The sequence below is a fragment of the Trachypithecus francoisi genome, unplaced genomic scaffold (assembly GCF_009764315.1).
Source record: "Trachypithecus francoisi isolate TF-2019V2 unplaced genomic scaffold, Tfra_2.0 Lachesis_group21, whole genome shotgun sequence".
Taxonomy (NCBI): domain Eukaryota; kingdom Metazoa; phylum Chordata; class Mammalia; order Primates; family Cercopithecidae; genus Trachypithecus; species Trachypithecus francoisi.
Window position 1 is genome coordinate 13,021,895 of NW_022681467.1, and position 18,121 is coordinate 13,040,015.

Here is an 18,121-nt window from a genome sequence, read left to right on the forward strand (position 1 = left end):
ATCTGATGTTTTGAATATTTGGTTTTGTTTCTTAAGATAATACATTGCTATTGATTTTTTTTTTGCCTTTTTTACAGGTAAAATTTACGTACAGTAAAATGCATGCATCTTGAGCGTGTAATTCGATGAATTTTGACATGTGTTTATAACCATATAATCAGTACTGTAAAAATATAGAATATTTTCACGACTCCAGAAAGTTTTCTTGTGCCCCTTCGTAGTTAATGCCCTCCCCAATGAAGATAACAATTTTCTGTTTCTTTTTCACCATAGTTTTACTTGTTCATTAAAATGGAGTCTGCGTATTCTTTTGTGTGCAGCTTCTTTTGCTCAGCATATAAGATTATTTGTAATGTTCCATATAGCATGGGCTCCTTTTTATTGCTCAGCAATCCTCCCGTATTGACAATATCATAATTTGGTTACCCATTCCCCTGTTGATAGACGTTTGGATTATTCCCAGGTTTTGGCTATTGCAAATAAAGGTGCCATGAACACCCTTGACAAGTCTTTTTGTGGTATACATTTTGACTTCTTTTTGGTAAATACTTAAGTATTTCATTGTTAGGTCATAGATTGGTTTATGTTTAATGTAGAACTTATAAATTTTGATTTAGAATTATAAAATTGTGATTAATATTCATTTCAGACAAATAAGCCAAATTGGACATATTTATCATTAAATATTTAAACTAATATTTGAAGTCCTTGAGATGTGTTCTGTAAGTATTTTGATAGGATGAATGCAGTTTAACGACCTAGTTAATGTCATCTTAAGGAACTTGCTGTAATTTTTATTTCAACTTCAGCATATCCTAGGTTCTCAATCTTTAACCAGTGGTTCACTATGGGTGTAAGTTAAGTGATGTTAATTAAACTGCATATGAGTGAGAATAGAAATGATTTAAAGCTGCATAAAACTCCTTTTGTGATGATATTTACTGTCTAGCTATGTAATAATTTAAGCCATGAGTATGTTCGTGTGATGTCTACTATCACTTACACACACTCATTCAACATGGACTCTGAGACCCTTCAAACTGTTCCATTTTAAAGAGAAAAACTTACATTTCTTTACGTTATTTAAAAGATTATCTTAAAAACCAAGATGAAAACCATTGCCTTTTCCACCTTTAATGTTGCAAACCCCAGAACATTGTATAGGAACTCTACCAGTTAGAAAACATTGTCCTTTGCTATCTTTGAGGATTCAGAATTTTTAAGTAATCTTTTTTATAGTATGAATTTAATTCCTCTAACCCAGATATGTTAAATCCCCTTAAAAGCGTGGTTCAAGCACTTTATTTTTATTTTAACCTGAAGATGCTTCTGTTAATTTTTGTCAAGTGATTTAGGAAATAAATAGTATAAAGATTTTATTGTTTACTTTTTACTTGTTTAGAGACAATGTCTTACTCTGTTTCCCTGGCTGGAGTGCAGTGATGTGATGATTGCTCACTGTAGCCTTGCACTCCTGGGCACAGGGGATCTTCTAGCCTCAACCTCCTGAGTAGCTCAGACTACAGGTGTGTGCCACCATGCCTGGCTGATTTTTTTATTTTTTGTAGAGACAGGGTCTGCTATGTTGACCACTCTGTTTAAATTTTTATATAGTATACAGTTTTTTCCTCTAGCTCCGTAAATATATTTGGTACCAATTTGTGTAGTGTTGCAAAGCCATTTAATTCATACCCATTAAACAAAGAAAATAAAGGATTATTTAGAATAGACATCTTGACTATAGTTTATAAGAAACATCATTAATAGTATTGGGCATCAGAAGATGATTTTCTGAAGAGGGAAGATAATATCATTGAGTGTTCCTATGTTGAGATTTTTTCTGGTTTCATGCAGTCCACATAGGTGAGAGTAAATAATTCTAGCTAAATTATTGTTATTATTTTTTGAGACAGAGTCTCTCTGTGTCACCCAGCCTGGAGTGCAGTGGTGTGATCTCCGCTCACTGCAACCTCCACCTCCTGGGTTCAAGTGATTCTCCCAGTCTCTGAGTAGCTGGGACTACAGGTGCACACCACCATGCCCAGCTAATTTTTTTTTTTTTTTTTTTTTTGGTATTTGTGGTAGAGACAGGATTTCACTATGTTGGCCAGGCTAGTCTCGAACTCCTGATCTCAGGAGATCCACCCACCTTGGCGTCTCAAAGTGCTGGGCTTACAGGCGTGAGCCACCCAGCCCGGCCTAGCTAAATTATACTTTGTTTACAGATAGTTGATAAACTGTAGCCCACAGTGGCCCTGCTGTTGGAGGGCTGATTTGTGAGAGATATAGAACTAGGTTTAGATGTTCTGTAGCTGGAGCCATCTCTCTATGTTTAGGATACTCAGAGATGTGAAAGCTTTATGATGGCATTGTTGTACTGTCATGTTAGGGTATAAGTCATCTGCATTTCTCAAGTGGAAGCTCATGCCAGTTATAATGCTGCTCTCAAACCTAACAAAGGTATATGAGGAGGGGTTGGTATGTTTTCAAAGAATGCATTTCTGTCTTTATCATTATATTAAGATAATCCCATAATAGACCTATTTTAGAACGCACTTATACATTTAAGGTTTATTCTTATATTTTAGCTACTTGATGTTTGAGTAATTCTGGACGGAAGAAAGACCGAGTTAATAAGATAAAAGACTAGTAGCTGGGGCTGGGCATGGTGGCTCGCCATGCACCGAGGCGCCGAGGCAGATGGATCGCCTGAGGTCAGGAGTTCAAGACCAGCCTGGCTAACATAGTGAAACGCCGTCTCTACTAAAAATACAAAAAAATTAGCTAGGTGTGGTGGTGGGTGCCTGTAATCCTAGCTACTTGGGAAGCTGAGGCTGTGAGCCAACATCATGCCATTGCACTCCAGCCTGGGCAACAAGCGCAAAATTCCGTCTCAAAAAAAAAAAAAAAAAAAAAACTGCGATGGGTCTCTTGGCAGATTTCAGAGAGTGCAGATTAGAAGCTTAATTTTCTGGTGGCAAGTGCCTTAACTTTGTATTAAGGGATTTATTCCTTTTAAAGTAGTTTACATGTGTTAATTTAATTCTTATAATAACTACATAATAGCCATCTTTATTTGGAGCAGAGAAAACAGGGACTGCTTATTTATTGGTTTCTTCAAGAAAGTTTTATTTCAGTGTTTTCTTTAACACATATAACCTGTATGCTAACTTTCTATACATCCTTATTTTGAAGAGGACTATAGTTTTATACAGTTGCTTTTTAGTTACAACTTTATCAAAAAAGTAATAGAAATAGCATGTTTTAGTCAAGGACAATAGGTATATGTGTGTCCGTGTAGTGCATATATTTTTAAGTATTTATAGAGTGTAAGAGTGTAATAGTAGCTCTGTATAGTAACAGTCATTGTATGTTTTTTAACCTTTCTAAGATTTCATTCCTGTACAAACAAGCTCTGTGAAATTATTATGGCCAAAATACCAATGTTTGTCTTTCACCTAATTTATCTGCACTTCATAAAAATGTTTAAATATTACTTCATCATCCTTAAATTTGCTGTGCAGTATGTGAAGTCTATAACTAGTTCTTGAATATTTATGAAGTAATTCTGATTTTTTTTTAGGTGTTACAGGCGCTTAGGAATATTTAGCTTAATTTGGAACAGGATTCTCTATTATTTGCTTGATTTTTCATTTTTGAAAACCAAGTTAAGAGTAAATCCATCTATGTATAATCCAGTTATACTGACATCAGTTTTTGTATCTTTCTGCAGGAGTTTGGTTAGGCATAACAGTTCTCGTGCTTCACAATATCCTGATTGAAATGCTAGGAAAAGTGCTTTACAGATAATGCATAGCATTGTGTATACGTTACTTATCCCCTGTATAAAATTCTGTTTTACAGAATGCATGGGTAGTATCAGCAGTTGCAGTTTATAAAAAAAATACCCTTAAGAGAGTAGATTGTAAGCATTCTCGCCAGAAATAAATGATTCTGTAAGGTAATGTATACGTTAATTAGCTTGATTTCTGCAGTCGGTACCTGTGTCAAAACATCATGCTGTATACCATAAATATAGATAATCTTTATTCATTAAAATAACTAAAATGTAAAAAAGAGACATAACTGTCCCTCAAAGGTTAGACAGTGAAATAGGATGAAAGTCCCAATTTGATTATTTACCGGAAGCAGTCATCCTTATCTGGTAGGCCTGATGGAGACAGTCACTTTATGCCTTACTTGGGCTAGGGAAAAAAGTGTGTAAAAATTTTCAGAATTTTAAAACAAAGAATAAGGGCAAAAAGTACTGGCATATGTCTCTCAATAAAAACTCAGTATTTCCAAAAAATAATCTTAAAAGAATACCCTTTCTTGACTTTTCTGTTATTGTTGAGGAAAGTTATTTTACAGTTTGTTTATTTGTATGAGATTTGTTTGCTTTTTAGAGGTGTAAGATCAGTATTTTAAAATATACATACCAAATCCATGTAGTATAGTAGTGGTGATAAGCTCAGTTGACAGTTGAGCAAGATAGAACTTAAATCTTTTATACTGGCATAGTGTTAGCCTTAGGTAGTTTATGTTTCTCCTTAAGCAGATTTGTACCTGTAAATAGTTTGCTTCAGAATGAATGGGGCAGGTATTTGGTGGATAATGATCCCCTGGGGTGGGATGCTGTTAGACCATTAGCATACTGTGGAATATTGTTAGATGTGCAGTCTTGGATAGTTCCCAGATTGCGCCATCAGAATCTGCATTGAAACAAATTCTCCTGATGATTTGTGTGCACATTAAAATTTGAGAAGCCTTCCTAAAGAAGACATCAAATTTGACATCTGGGGAATTAACACTTCTCTACTCGAGATTGCAAGAATATAAAGATTTAGAAATTATTTATTAGAATTATAAAACAAATATTCCTCTTAAAAGTATATTTCTCTTTAAGATTATCCATCTTTTCTGGAATAAAATGAATAAAATGTTTTTAATGCATTTCTGTACTGCTGTTCTTAATCTTACCTAGCAGAGAAGATAGACTTTGCTTTGTCCAACCTGAATGAGCGAGTCTGGTTATTGTTAAGTCTTCCCTAAGATAGTGACAGCATCTGGATTTACATGAAGCCAAATCTTGTGAAACAGAAGTAGAAAACTGGCCCTGACACTGGGATGGCATTGCATGTTATTCACTATTGGGCATGTTTTGTAACACCAGGGATACAGACATCCTGCATCCTAATTAAAAAATAAGTATGTCCTGAGTGTCTATTGAATTCAGTGTGATATGGAGTGGGTCAAACGCTTCCTCAGGGACTGTATGGCCAGGTTAGGAAGTATTCTTGAAGGGCATATGCCTTGAGCAGAACTATGGCATTCTGAGATATGATCATGTGGATCCATTGTCTAGACTTTCTCCAGCTGTGGTTAAAAGAGGGATTAGGAATATAGCATTCTTTTCAGCCAGTTCAACATTTCCTATCAAAGTAAGTACTGTCATAGTGTATCAGTATATTTAAGGGAAATTAGAATTTAGAGCAAGAAATATAAATTCTAGATGTAAGTACCTTTTCCTAACAGACTTAATGTAAAATTTTGTTGTGGCACACTCTACTTCTGAGTTTTCCAGTTTGCTTCAGGGAAAAATCTCTTGTTTGAATTCTGCTTCCAGTATTAGAAACTCTTCAATGTTGCTCAGCTTCTGAGATGGCCCCAGGAACTCATTGACTTTTCTGGTGATTGCTTTAGTGTGTCATTTTGCTTCTTGTGGATCTCTCAGTACCAACCAAGTCCTGCTCAGTAGTGTGAGCAATAAACCACACAGGATGGGGAGCTGTTCATGTTGAACCCTGCGTTGGGCCTGGCTCTTACATGCATACTGGTGGTGGGGGTAAGGGTGGGATCTAGGGTTGAGGGGCAAGGTTTGAAAACCAATGCCCTAGCATGAGAACACTACCATGACTACTATTAACCTAAAAACCTACCTTAAGCCCCCTTTTTAATATATGAGACTTCTTCCATGAATTTTTTTCTTGCCTCCCTTAATCATTATTTCTATCCAGTAGTGTAGTGTTTGTCTCTCTTGCACAGGTGACCAGAAACTTTGGAGGTAGGAGACAGCTGCTCATAGTCACTAAATGTCACTAAGTGCCTTAAACATGTGGAACCTGGAACAAAACATCGAAACACAAAGATGCCTTCCAAGAACATACACTTTTCTGCCATACAATTGGCAAGCATATTACTGTTATAGGAGAGAAGGGAACTTGCCATGAAGTTTCTCACAAACAAGGAACTCTAAGAGAAAAATGATAGTGTGGTATACTTTAAGATTGTAAATGCCATTTTCTTAATTTATTGTGTGGAATGTATTTCTATTAGATGTTTGTGTATAATACTTAAAGAAATACTAACAAGGGTATTTATTGGTTCATTTATGCCACAGATCTTTTCCTCTACACATTCTCAAACATGAACTTAATTCTTGAGAATGAAGAGACACTGCTGTATACTGTAATTTATATTAAATTGTGATATGTCCTCCATTAAAAAGACAATATAGCCTTATTATTAGAGAAAAGCAACAGGACACCTTTTGTTCGGGATTTCTCTGTGGAAAATACATTTTGACTTAAATAGGATTTAAATGGCAACTTGATAATAGATAATTTTAGGAGATTGCTCAATGTTCCACTTAGGGATTAGTTTAGATTTTGTTGTGTCATGATTGTACAAAAAAGTGCTATGTAGTCATATCAGATTGTCCCACGCCATGCCTAGTGAATACTTGTGCCACTTTTGCTCTACAGGAAAATGACTCAGGCACTTTGGACACGGTGGGCGCTGTGGTTGTGGACCACGAAGGGAATGTTGCTGCTGCTGTCTCCAGTGGAGGCTTGGCCTTGAAACATCCAGGGAGAGTTGGGCAGGTAAGTAATTATGGGTTTTTTAAAACTAGCCTTTCAAAGTAAAGCATGGAATTTTTAGCTCACATTTTTCTTTTTTTTTTTTTTTGAGCCAGAGTCTCACTGGAGTCTGTCTGGAGACTCTTTCCCCAGGCTGAAGTACAGTGGTGTGATCTCGGCTCTATGCAAGCTCCGCCTCCCAGGTTCACACCATTCTCCTGCCTCAGCCTCCGAAATAGCTGGGACTACAAGTGCCCGCCAACACGCCTGGCTCATTTTTTTGTATTTTTAGTAGAGACGGGGTTTCACCGTGTTAGCCAGGATGGTCTCGATCTCCTGACCTCATGATCCACCCGCCTCGACCTCCCAAAGTGCTGGGATTACAGGCGTGAGCCACTGTGCCCGGTCCAGCTCACAATTTTTTAACCAGTGGGAACATTTTTTCTTTAGAAAAAAATGAATATAATTGTTTTTTAACATCTAGTATGAATCATCAACCAAATACCTTTTTAAGATTCTTTTTAAGAAAACCTATCTCATAGTTATTGGTTTGTTTCTCATCTTTACAATGGGTGATCCTAGTTTTGCCACTTTCAGCAGGTTGGGCACTGGCCTGGGTATTTAGTAGAAATTTCATAAATGTATGCCAGTTTCCATTTGCTCTCTGTAAATATCACTCTCTTTAGGAATAAGGTCTACTTGACTATCCTGCTTGCTTTTTAGTTAGATAAATGATTTTAGAGTTACATTTTTTATTTCCTCTATTCCATGTATAGTGACATTTGGCCCTTTACATCCCTCCTCTGATCAAGCATTTCAGCCATTTTATAAAATAACCAGTATTTCAGGTCACCAACACATGGTACCACTTAAAAAATCTAGAAAGGGGGATGCTCTAATTTATGTAAAATTTGCTTGTCCCCAGTTCATTTGCACATCCTCTTCACTTTGCCCCTCCCCCCATCTCCCATCTTTAGTTTTATACTGAGAATGAAATTTAACAATCCATTTGATCTAGGAAGATTTCTGAGGATAAGCCAATTTTGGCACATTACTTGTGGGCTTAATAAATATTTGTTGAGTAAACAAATGAATTGGATACTCTCATGGACTAGTTGCAAGGGTTCATTTAAACTCAGTATTTGGGTGGCATCTTATACATGGAATGTGTCTTGTTCTGCTTTGTGTACTTTGTCACATTTGAAGAAGAGTCAATGTCACAGTTACTTTGTTCATGACGGTTAGTTACTATTTGAAGCAGAGAGATCTAATTCATGGAGAATATCACTGCACACCCCAAAGTGATGTTGCTTGATCTGCTCTAAGCTGCTTACATTCCTAGACTAGGAAAAAGGGGAAGGGAAGAATAATGAGTTTTGTGCTACTCTGCCTAGTGTACAAGGGGCTGTATAGGGAATGATTACTCCACGTGTGTACAATGCTTTGAACTCATTGTAAAAGCCTTTGTCTGGTCATGGTATTTTTCTTACGTTATAAAGTCCTGTGTATTTGTCAAGTTTGCAATAGGAAAATCAAGCTTGGCATATCAGATTTGGATACCCTAGTAGAGAAGGTGAGAGAAAAGCCAGCAGAGTCACCTTTGATGCATTATAGTCCCCATGACTTTCTCACTGCTTTCTGTTTGTTTTGGTTAGCAAAATAGCAACAACAGAACTAAGGATGGTTCTGGACTATGTTAGCAGGATATTACGTCTAACAGTCTTGAAGCTATTCTGCCCCTGCACTTAGAACTGTCCTGAGCAAAAGAAATACTTCTGTAAAATTTATGTGTTGATTTGCCTCACTTGGCTAGTTTATGAATATCTAGCTTCTAAGAGTTATAAAATCAGGAAAGAGTTTGAAAAAAGAGTAAAAGGGCTTATAGGAAAATGCAGTTGCTTAATTGGATTATAATGCTTGGATAGAGGAGATGTAATAAACTTGAACCTATGTAAGTATCAGATGAGAGGTAAAGAACAGTTCTTTTTGACAAGCTCAAATGAAACAAAATACAAAAGTAAGTTGTATCAAAGGCTAATTATTTTTTAAAGTGTGCTGAAACTAGATACTTTTAATGTATGTTAAATGCACAATTAACTATTTAAAAATTTTAGCATATTACTCTGCTGTAGATATGTGATAGCAGTGCAGATGGTGAATGGCAATTTGAGGCCAGGCGCAGTGGCTCACTCCTGTAATCCCAGCACTTTTGGAGGCTGAGGTGGGCAGATCAGTTGAGTTCAGGAGTTCAAGACCAACCTGGCCAGCATGGTGAAACCTCATAGAGAAAGAGAGGTAGAGAAGGTGAGAGAAAAGCCAGCAGAGTCACCTTCAATGCATTATAGTCCCCATTACTTTCTCACTGTTTTCTGTAATCCCAGCACTTTGGCTCATGCCATCTCTACTAAAAATACAAAAATTAGGCCAGATGCAGTGGCTCATCCTGTAATTCCCAGCACTTTGGGAGGCCAATGCGGGTAGATCACTTGAAGTCAGGAGTTCAAGACCAGCCTGGCCAACATGGTGAAACCTGTCTCTACTAAAAACTACAAAAAGTAGCTGAGCGTGGTGGTGCAAGCCTGTAATCCCAGCTACTTGGGGGGCTGAGGCAGGAGAATCACTTGAATCTGGGAGGCGGAGGTTGCAGGGAGCTGAGATCTCGCTACTGCACTCCAGTGTGGGTGAGACTGAGACTCCATGTCAAAATAAAACAAAAATTATCTGAGCATGATGGCTGACACCTGTAATCCCAGCTACTTGGGGAGGCTGAGGCAGGAGAATTGCTTGAACCTGGGAGGCTGAGGTTACAGTGAGCCAAACATGCCACTGCACTCCAGCCTGGGAGACTGAGCAAGACTCTGTCTCAGGAAAAAAAAAGATAAGAAATGGGAATTTGAATTAGAACTTATTTGCTTCTTTAGCTTACTGTAATTATTTGAATTTATAGTTTGGACATGAGAAAGGAATTATTATATTTCACTTGTCCCCCTAAACTTCGCCTCACCCCCACACAAATAGGCAGTTGAGTTTACTGGTTAAGTGTGGACTTTCGATCCAGGTAAACCTCTATTCTAATCCCACCTCCCCACTTACCATGTCCCTTACTTTGAACAAGTTACTTAACATCTTTCAGCTCCACTTTCTACTTCTGTAAAATGGGGATAACCAGCTACCTTACAAACTTGTAGAAGATTCAATGTCAAAATGCATTTAAATTACATATTATAGCCCTTAGTAATAACAGCTAGAGCTAGTGTTAATTAAGCACTTGCTGTGTTCAGCAAATATGTTAATTCACATGATCCTGTGACAATATGAGGTAGGTATTTTCATTATCCTTATTGTATAGAAGAGGAAACTATGGCCCAGAGAAGATTAATAATAATATCATTTATATGACCTTATTTTACTGCATAATAGCTTTAATAAAATTTTAATACAGTTTTACTACCAAAAAGAAATAAGATTTTAAAAATTTGTTTTTAAAGGCTTGCTTAAGCTTGCCATATTTTATCCAAAGAAGTGGATAAGAGATGGACAACCTCTAATTCTTTTATCTTACCTATCACTGTCTTAGCCCAGTGAATTTCAGAAGGTTAAGAAGGAAGATAGTTTTAGGTCTTGAGACTAAGGAAGAGTATCATAAAGGGAATTTTCTTAAAGGGAAGGAACAAAGGGTAAGTGTAAATGTTCTTTTCTAGAAAGGTGACCTTCCCTGGCTTTCTAAGAGGTGTCCTTGGGACCTTATTTACTATTTTTTGAGTGCAGGCTTCTGGTCATGTTAATTGTGGGAAATGTAAAAGATCATGATGATGGGCAGTTCAGAGTTTTCAGTGAAGGAAGAATGGGTCCTTCCATTGATTTCTTGTGTTCTCTGAGACTTTGGCTGATCCAGCACTTGCTTTAGGAAGTACCAGTTGAATAGTTATCCCACAGGTCTGCTAGTTTATTTATAAATTCATATTCTAAGTCACTTCTGAAGGGCTTTCAGTTGCCACACTGACCCTGAGCCAGCATGTATTTTAGAAGCATGGTGTTTTCAGAGGCAGTAAACAGATTTCCCACTGTCTATCATATTGAGAGTATCCTGCTCAGTTCTTGGTTCTACTTTTAAGAGGGGTATTTCAGTAACATCTGGAGACAGCAACTGTGGGTCACATGAACATGGGAGACTTCATCTCTGGTTATCCAGGACACTGACTTATTTCTCTAGGAGGGTAATTATGAGAGAGTGGTGGGTTTGTGCATCGCAAAGTCTTGGGAACAGCTCACAAATTTGGGTTTCTTTGGGTTAGAAAAGAGAACTAGAATAGCTGTTTTTAAAAAATTGGAGGACTTTCTGGGGAGGTTACAGTACTTCCAGAGAGCAGAGCCAGGACTAGTGGTTGGAAGTTATGATACAGCAGATATTTGCTACCAGTGGAAAGTGTCTGAAAATGGAATGTGTTCCCACATGGGGTAGTGAGGTTCTCAGTGTCAGAAGTGCCTCGGATGTTTCATGGAGGTTCCTGCTCTGGGTAGAATATTGGAGCTAATGATTTCTAAGATCCTTGTAAAAAATAACAGAATATCATAGAAAGCTGAAGTCTGCTCACCATCCCCAGTCTTAGCCTATTCCCCAGTCCTCAGAATGAACTCCTAGGAAATATCAGTACTGCTTTATGGGAGTATCTTTTTCCTCCATCAATGGCAGGGAATACTGAATGTATTGTAGTTTGCTTTTTTTTCCCAATTCAACAATATGTTTGGGAGATCCTTCTATATTTGTTCTTAAAGATTTTTTTAAAAGCTTAATTCTTTAATTTTTAACCTTTGCAATGAATTCCACGTACTGCCATGCCAGAGTTTATTTAGCCATTTCCTTACCGATTGACATTTAGGTTGTTTCAAGTTTCTCATTCTTATCAACCATGTAGTAATGAACTGTTGAGCGTGCCTCCTTGTATTTTTCTATGATAGCTAGCTAGCTAGGTTTTTTTTTTAAATTTTAATTTCTACTTCTTACTATGGAGTGGAAAAGTTATTAGTTGTGATTTCCCTCCTAAAGTCAGAAAAGTCATTGTGGATATTGAAGAGAAATAGCATTATTAAAACGAAATAGGAATGATCGTCCTAATCTTTTATAAAACCATAGTAGCTTATTGTGTTCCTGATGGTTTCAGGTGTATAAATCTGCTCTACCACCTAACAAAGTGATGAGCTTGAACAAAAGAAAGGAGGCTTTTTTGCCTCCCTAAAGCAAAAAAAAAGCCTCCTTTCTTTTCATCTGGCTGACTCTAGCACAATGGTGAGTGTATATTGGACCCTTTGATACAGGACTGTTTGTACTTCCTCTTGTGTCAGTTCAACACAGACATGGAAAAGGCCCTTTTGAAGCAGGATTTCCTAGAGCATGGCAGGAGGACCAGCTGCATCCCAGTACCCTATGACCCCGGTTAACAGTACTGATTCCCAGGTCTTCCCCAGACACTAAATCAGAATTTCCAGGAATCAGCGTTCTTATCAGTAAGCTCCCCCAGTAATCTGACACACACCTAGATTGAAAACTACTATTTTAAGCCAACCACATTGGTTTTAAGGGGCCAGAAGAACAACTAGCTGACAAATTACAAAAGGGAGAAGTTTTTCAGGGAAGGAAAAAATTACTGCTGATGACACTAAGAAACTTTCTTTTGCTATTTTCTGAAAGTTTTTAGATGAATGGAATATCTGAAAACATAGTTTTGATAGTATTAAAAGCATCATGCGGGTGGGTCATATACAACCTCTGGTATTATCACCTAGTTGTTTTATATCATTATTAAACCAGGCTTTATTAGATGGTATGATTTCTGTTGAAAACTAATAATTACATATGATATTTCTGAAATATTATATCTATTTTCTTTTTTCCCCAGGCTGCTCTTTATGGATGTGGCTGCTGGGCTGAAAATACTGGAGCTCATAACCCCTACTCCACAGCTGTGAGTACCTCAGGTATTTGCTGCTTTCATAACCATTTCTCATAACTTCAACCTTGTCAACCATTTAATGATTAAAAGCAATATTTATAGGTAAACATAGAGCATGTGCTATGACAGTGTATGGATGTGGGACAGATCTTCAGTATTTGGGAGGTTTTAAGGGTTGTTTAGTATCACAGTGTAAATACTATACTTTGCTAACATTTTCTTTTCTTTCTTTTTTTTTTGAGTCAGAGTCTCACTCTGTCCCCAGGCTGGAGCAGTGGTGTGATCTTGGCTCACTACAACTTCTGCCTCCCGGATTAAAGTGATTCTCAGTTTTCCAAGTAGTTGGGATTATAGGTGTGCACTACCACACCCGGCTAATTTTTTGTATTTTTAGTAGAGACCGGGTTTTGCCATGTTGGCCAGGGTGGTCTTGAACTCTTGACCTCAAGTGATCCGCCCTCTTTGGCCTCCCAAAGTGGTCAGATTACAGGTGTAAGCCACTGCGCCTGGCCCACTAATATTTTCAGTACAACTCTGGAGTTAACTATGGTTAATTATATTTTTATAGATAGATATTTTTTCTAATGATCCGTGATGCTGCCAAGTTTAGACAACAAAAGACATAAAAGTAGCAGGTCATTTCAAAAATTAACAGATAATCTCTTGGGTAAAATGTTGATGTAAAACTTACAAGGTGCATTTCCAAATATATAGTTTATGACATTCAGTCCTTGAATGACGCTTTCATTGTAATACAGGTCCTCTTTTTATATCTGTATTGTAAAGGCATTATTTAGTACAAAGTGTGTGTGTGTGTGTGTGTGTGTGTGTGTGTGCAGGAGATGGGGAATGGTGGACATGGAGAGTTTTAATAGGCAGAATGGTTGTTGTCTATTTCCATACTTTAATCATACCTGTGCCAGATGTACATAAAGCCTTTTCTCATTATGTGGTGATACCTCTGGACCTCTGGTTGACAAAATAATATTGATTCATTCCTGTTTCATGTTATCCTTCAAGTTACAGTCCTATCCCTTTCTCTCTAACAGTCTCAGGCTTTATTGGGAGAGTAGACAAATATGGCTTCTTTTCCTACCTTTCTCTCTCCAATTTCTTATCACATTGGTCTCTGCCCCACCACAGTAACAAAGCACCTAGTCCAGTGGCCCTCTTATCCTGTTTTCTGCCTACTCTTTCTGCGATCTCTGATGCAGGTGACTTTTCTTTTTACATGTAGCACAGATCCTGGAACCCTCTTGGTTTGTCTGCCTCTCTGACCTGTTCCATCTTGGCCTTCTTCACAGATTCTTACTCCTCTGTCCTCCCATTACCAACAGCCCCAGGGTTGGGTCTTTGGTGAATTCTGTGCTTTCTTCTGCTGATTTCTTGTTATTTCTGCGTTCTCATGATTTCAGCTGTTCTCTCTCGGGATTGGCTTCCATGTCTGTATCTACTTTGGACTTTTGAGGTGCAGTGAGTCCTTTCTGACTTCCTGGTGGACATGTTCCTATAGGTGCTATGTATACATATCAGACTCAGGTTCAACAGAACATTTCATTCTTCATCCCACCCTGTGCCACCTTTCTCCTGTGTCCTCTATCTCTTTTATTGCTCTTATTCTCCTATCCTTTGCTCAGACTTGAAATCTTGGCACCATTCTCATATTTGTGGTTTCTTTCTGTTTCTTCTTTCCTGACTCTGTTCTTTCAGACTCGTGTTCCTATGCCTGCTTGTCTTAGCAGCCTCCTGACCTAGCTCCATTTCTTGCATCAGTGGAAAAACATGGTTGTGAGCCGTTGGCCTCTCAGGAGAAGTCTAAAGATGAATTAAGGTTGAATCGAATCCATACTACTTTAATGGTCAAAAAATTGTTTTTAGTCATTTTTTAAGAAATGAGCATAATATAATAATGAGTTAATTTTTAAATTTAATTTAATATTCATGGCACATGAAAACCTTGATGCATAATGTTTACAAATTAGGCTGTGAACATAATTTAGTATGGCCCTGTGTCTATGGAAAATTGTAGTATTTGAACAAACCAAAGACAAATTCATCGTTTCATTTGGATTTTCCCAAAGAAATCACAGTTGGAATCATGTATTATAAGAGTTTTATTTTGGTCAATATGTTGTTCAGTGAGATAGGTTATTGTTTAGACATTACTTTCATATCTAGATGTTAGGAGAATTGGATTCTATTCTAAACTGAAATCCTGAGAGCCTGCCTGCTTGTGTCAATTTGGAAAAGAGATTTCCAAGTCCACCACTCCCCTACTCTTATTTTAAAAATAGGTGATGTGCAAGTTGGAATAAGAACATACTGTTCTCTCTCGGGATTGTTCTCTCTCATGGATTTGATTCTATTAAGTAGAATGCAAAGAATGGGTAGATAAAGTTAAAATTGTAAAATTGAGGTTTTTCTCCATTCCTTTTGAATATTTCCTCCTTTGCCTATCCTGTGTCAGTTGAAGATAGTTTTATATGACTAAAGATACCTTTAGCTTTCCAGTTCATGACATCCAGTGTAGCTTTTTAACTTAGATACCCAGCTTGTCATGTTATACGCTTCCCAAGCTAAAAGACTAACCTTCATCAGCCCACAGAACCTGGGGATGATAGACTAAATCTCCAGTCCCTCCTGTCCATTGGAGTTTGTGTGATTGCTTCACTCTTGTTTCTCATGGGGCTGTTGCTAAGAAGTTGACAATGGAAACACATGGCAGAGTTGGGTGATCAAGTCAGAAGAAAGGTGGAGCACTGGATTTTGCAACTGTTTGGACAAAATAGAGAAGACTTGTGCCTTAGGCTGCTGCAGAAAATCCATTTTAGGTTTATATATATTAGAAGGTGCTAATTGAAAAGCAGAGAAAAGATAGTTAGTTATGGTTAGGATAGGGCTCTCCCAAGGCCAGATGGGTGATTTGGTCATTAGCCTGAGGGATAAACTCTAGCATCTTGTTCTCATCACTGGGTGGGGAGAAATGAGTAAGGACTGGAGGAGAGGGGGTGGAGTAGCAGGAGCTGACCTTTCAAGCTCTGACTAATGTTCTGGCATCATAGGAATTTGCCTAGCTAGGGATAGAGTAGAGCAGACACAAGGATTCCTGTCCAGACTCTTCCAGACCCACTAGCTGTGGAGCCTGGGCAAGGGGTTATTTGTAAAACCAGAATAATATCTACCGTTACTGTAAGGGATAAGTAAGTTGACATACACACGGCTTTTAGTGCATTTCTTTTCCCAGAGTAGGGGCTCAATACTTACTGTATTCCATTGAATCTGAGTCATCATCCTTTATCAGATACACTGTAATTTTTATACCACTAAGGAAACGAAAGACTGTCAATTAAAGTATAACACACTGCCTTGTCATCACTTAATGCATAGTGGTTGCTTTACAGGAAAATATAGAATTAGGAATGTTCTACCAGTGAGAAGTATTTGCTTCACTGATAACAAAGTCATGCCTCATTGCCATTTCCATACCTTTCTATGTGTACAATTATTTTTAATTTGAATTCTATATCATACTGTAATCCTTCTGAACACATTTTGAACAACAGTTTAACTCAACACATGTAGTTCCAACATGGCACATAACTGACGGGTCAACACTTGCAAACTGCTTGCATCTAGAGTCAGTGGCAGCTCTGTCACCACTGCAGCCTGGAGGATAACATGGGAGGATGCATCAGTTATAACACACCTCCTGAATCCAGAAGTTTAAAAATGTGAAAAAAGTATATTTTAGAATTGATAAATTATAGTAAAAGCTTTTCTTATTCTCAGCTTTTTCTTGAAAATAAATAATTTGTTTCAGACTCTCTTGAGGCAGTAAGATAAACTCTTAAGGAAAGGAGGGCTGTGGGTATATTTGTGTCTCCTGAGTGCCTGACACACAGCCTTATATAGGGTGGGCACAAATAAAAATTAAGAAATGTATGTGTGGGTCCTTCCTCTGAGAAGAATGCTTACTTTTTAAAACAGATTATTCACCATGGACTTTCTTTAAATAGGATTTTAAAATATGATTCAATTTACCAAATTTGGATTCACACATAATTTTTCAGTAACACAGCAAATGCATAATGTAAGATATATCTGGGATCTATCTCTGGCTGTGGAAAGGAAGAGCAGATTGAAGATTAGAAGAACAGAAGGAGGGGAAAAATGCAAGAGATTAAGTTCATGCTTTGGTTTACCTTAACATTGCTTTTCTGTTACTTGTCCATACAGTTCTTTTTTCTTTCCTTTTTTTTTTTCTTTTTCTGTTTTTTTAAAAAAAACAAAAACCTCCTTTGCCTATCCTGTGTCAGTTAAAACAAACAAACAAAAAAAAAACCCTCTGTCGCCTAGGCTGGAGTGAATGCAGTGGTGTGATCATGGCTCGTTGCAACCTTGGACTTCTGGGCTCAAGTGATCCTCCTGCCTCAGCCTTCCAAGTAGGTAGGACTACAGGTGCACACCATCACACCTGGCTAATTTTTAATTTTTTTGTAGAGACAGGGTCTTGCTATGTTGCCCGGGCTGGTCTTGAACTCCTGGGCTCAAGTGATCCTCCCACCTTGGCCTCAAAAAGTGCTGGAAACAGTGAGTACAGGGGCACTGATGGCAATTGACTAAGATCAGAAGATGTAGGTGTCATTCCCCCTCCTTAAAGTGTTCTGGCATGAAGAAAGACCTGCTACCTTGTTTCTGCCGTGAGGCCAAAGGATTTCTGATTTTCTCAGTTCTTTGCTTTCCAAGGTCTTGGCTCTGGGCATTTCTAGAAACCTGAGGACCGAGAGGGCTGTGGTCAGGACTTGCCAGGAGTAGCTTAAAAGTAGATGGGATTAAAAAAATACAAAAATTGAGAACAGCCTTATGCCTCAATATTTCTGAGCTAGTGATTAGTTTCTTCCTCAAGGGCTAGGAGAATATGCCATTCCTTTTTGATTTCTCAACTTAATGAACAGCCAGAGGTCTTCCTCTGCCCCTCTGTGGGAGATTGTCTATGGGACTGTGTTAGAAAACTCGTGCCCGGGGACCTGTGTCAGGAGGGCACAAGACAGCCTTCTCTGTGAGAGGGGAGTTATGTGACAGCAGAAGCTGATGGGAGACCACTGCTGAGATATTTACAGATGCCATGTGGCCATTGCTGTTTAAGGATATGTGGAAGGCAGGCAGGAATCCATGCTTCAGCTTCTATTTAGCAGCAGTTATTCTTGTACTGTGTGTGTCACAGGCACTCTTGGTGAATACAAGGCCTATTCTACTGAGGACTCAGTGCAGGTCACCTAGGGTTCCAGTCTTCCTTCTAGCCCTCTCCCC

The 18,121-nt window shown here is 38.0% G+C and overlaps 1 protein-coding gene across 3 annotated transcripts in view; it reads left to right on the plus strand.

Moving 5' to 3' along the window:
* Positions 1-18,121, plus strand: part of TASP1 (taspase 1) — a 275,867-nt gene that overhangs the window by 112,516 nt on the left and 145,230 nt on the right. For all 3 annotated transcript variants that reach the window (XM_033185585.1, XM_033185587.1, XM_033185586.1), the window contains 2 exons: positions 6,765-6,884; positions 12,758-12,836. In XM_033185585.1, coding sequence (XP_033041476.1) covers positions 6,765-6,884; positions 12,758-12,836 — 199 coding nt within the window. The remainder of the gene's footprint in view (positions 1-6,764; positions 6,885-12,757; positions 12,837-18,121) is intronic.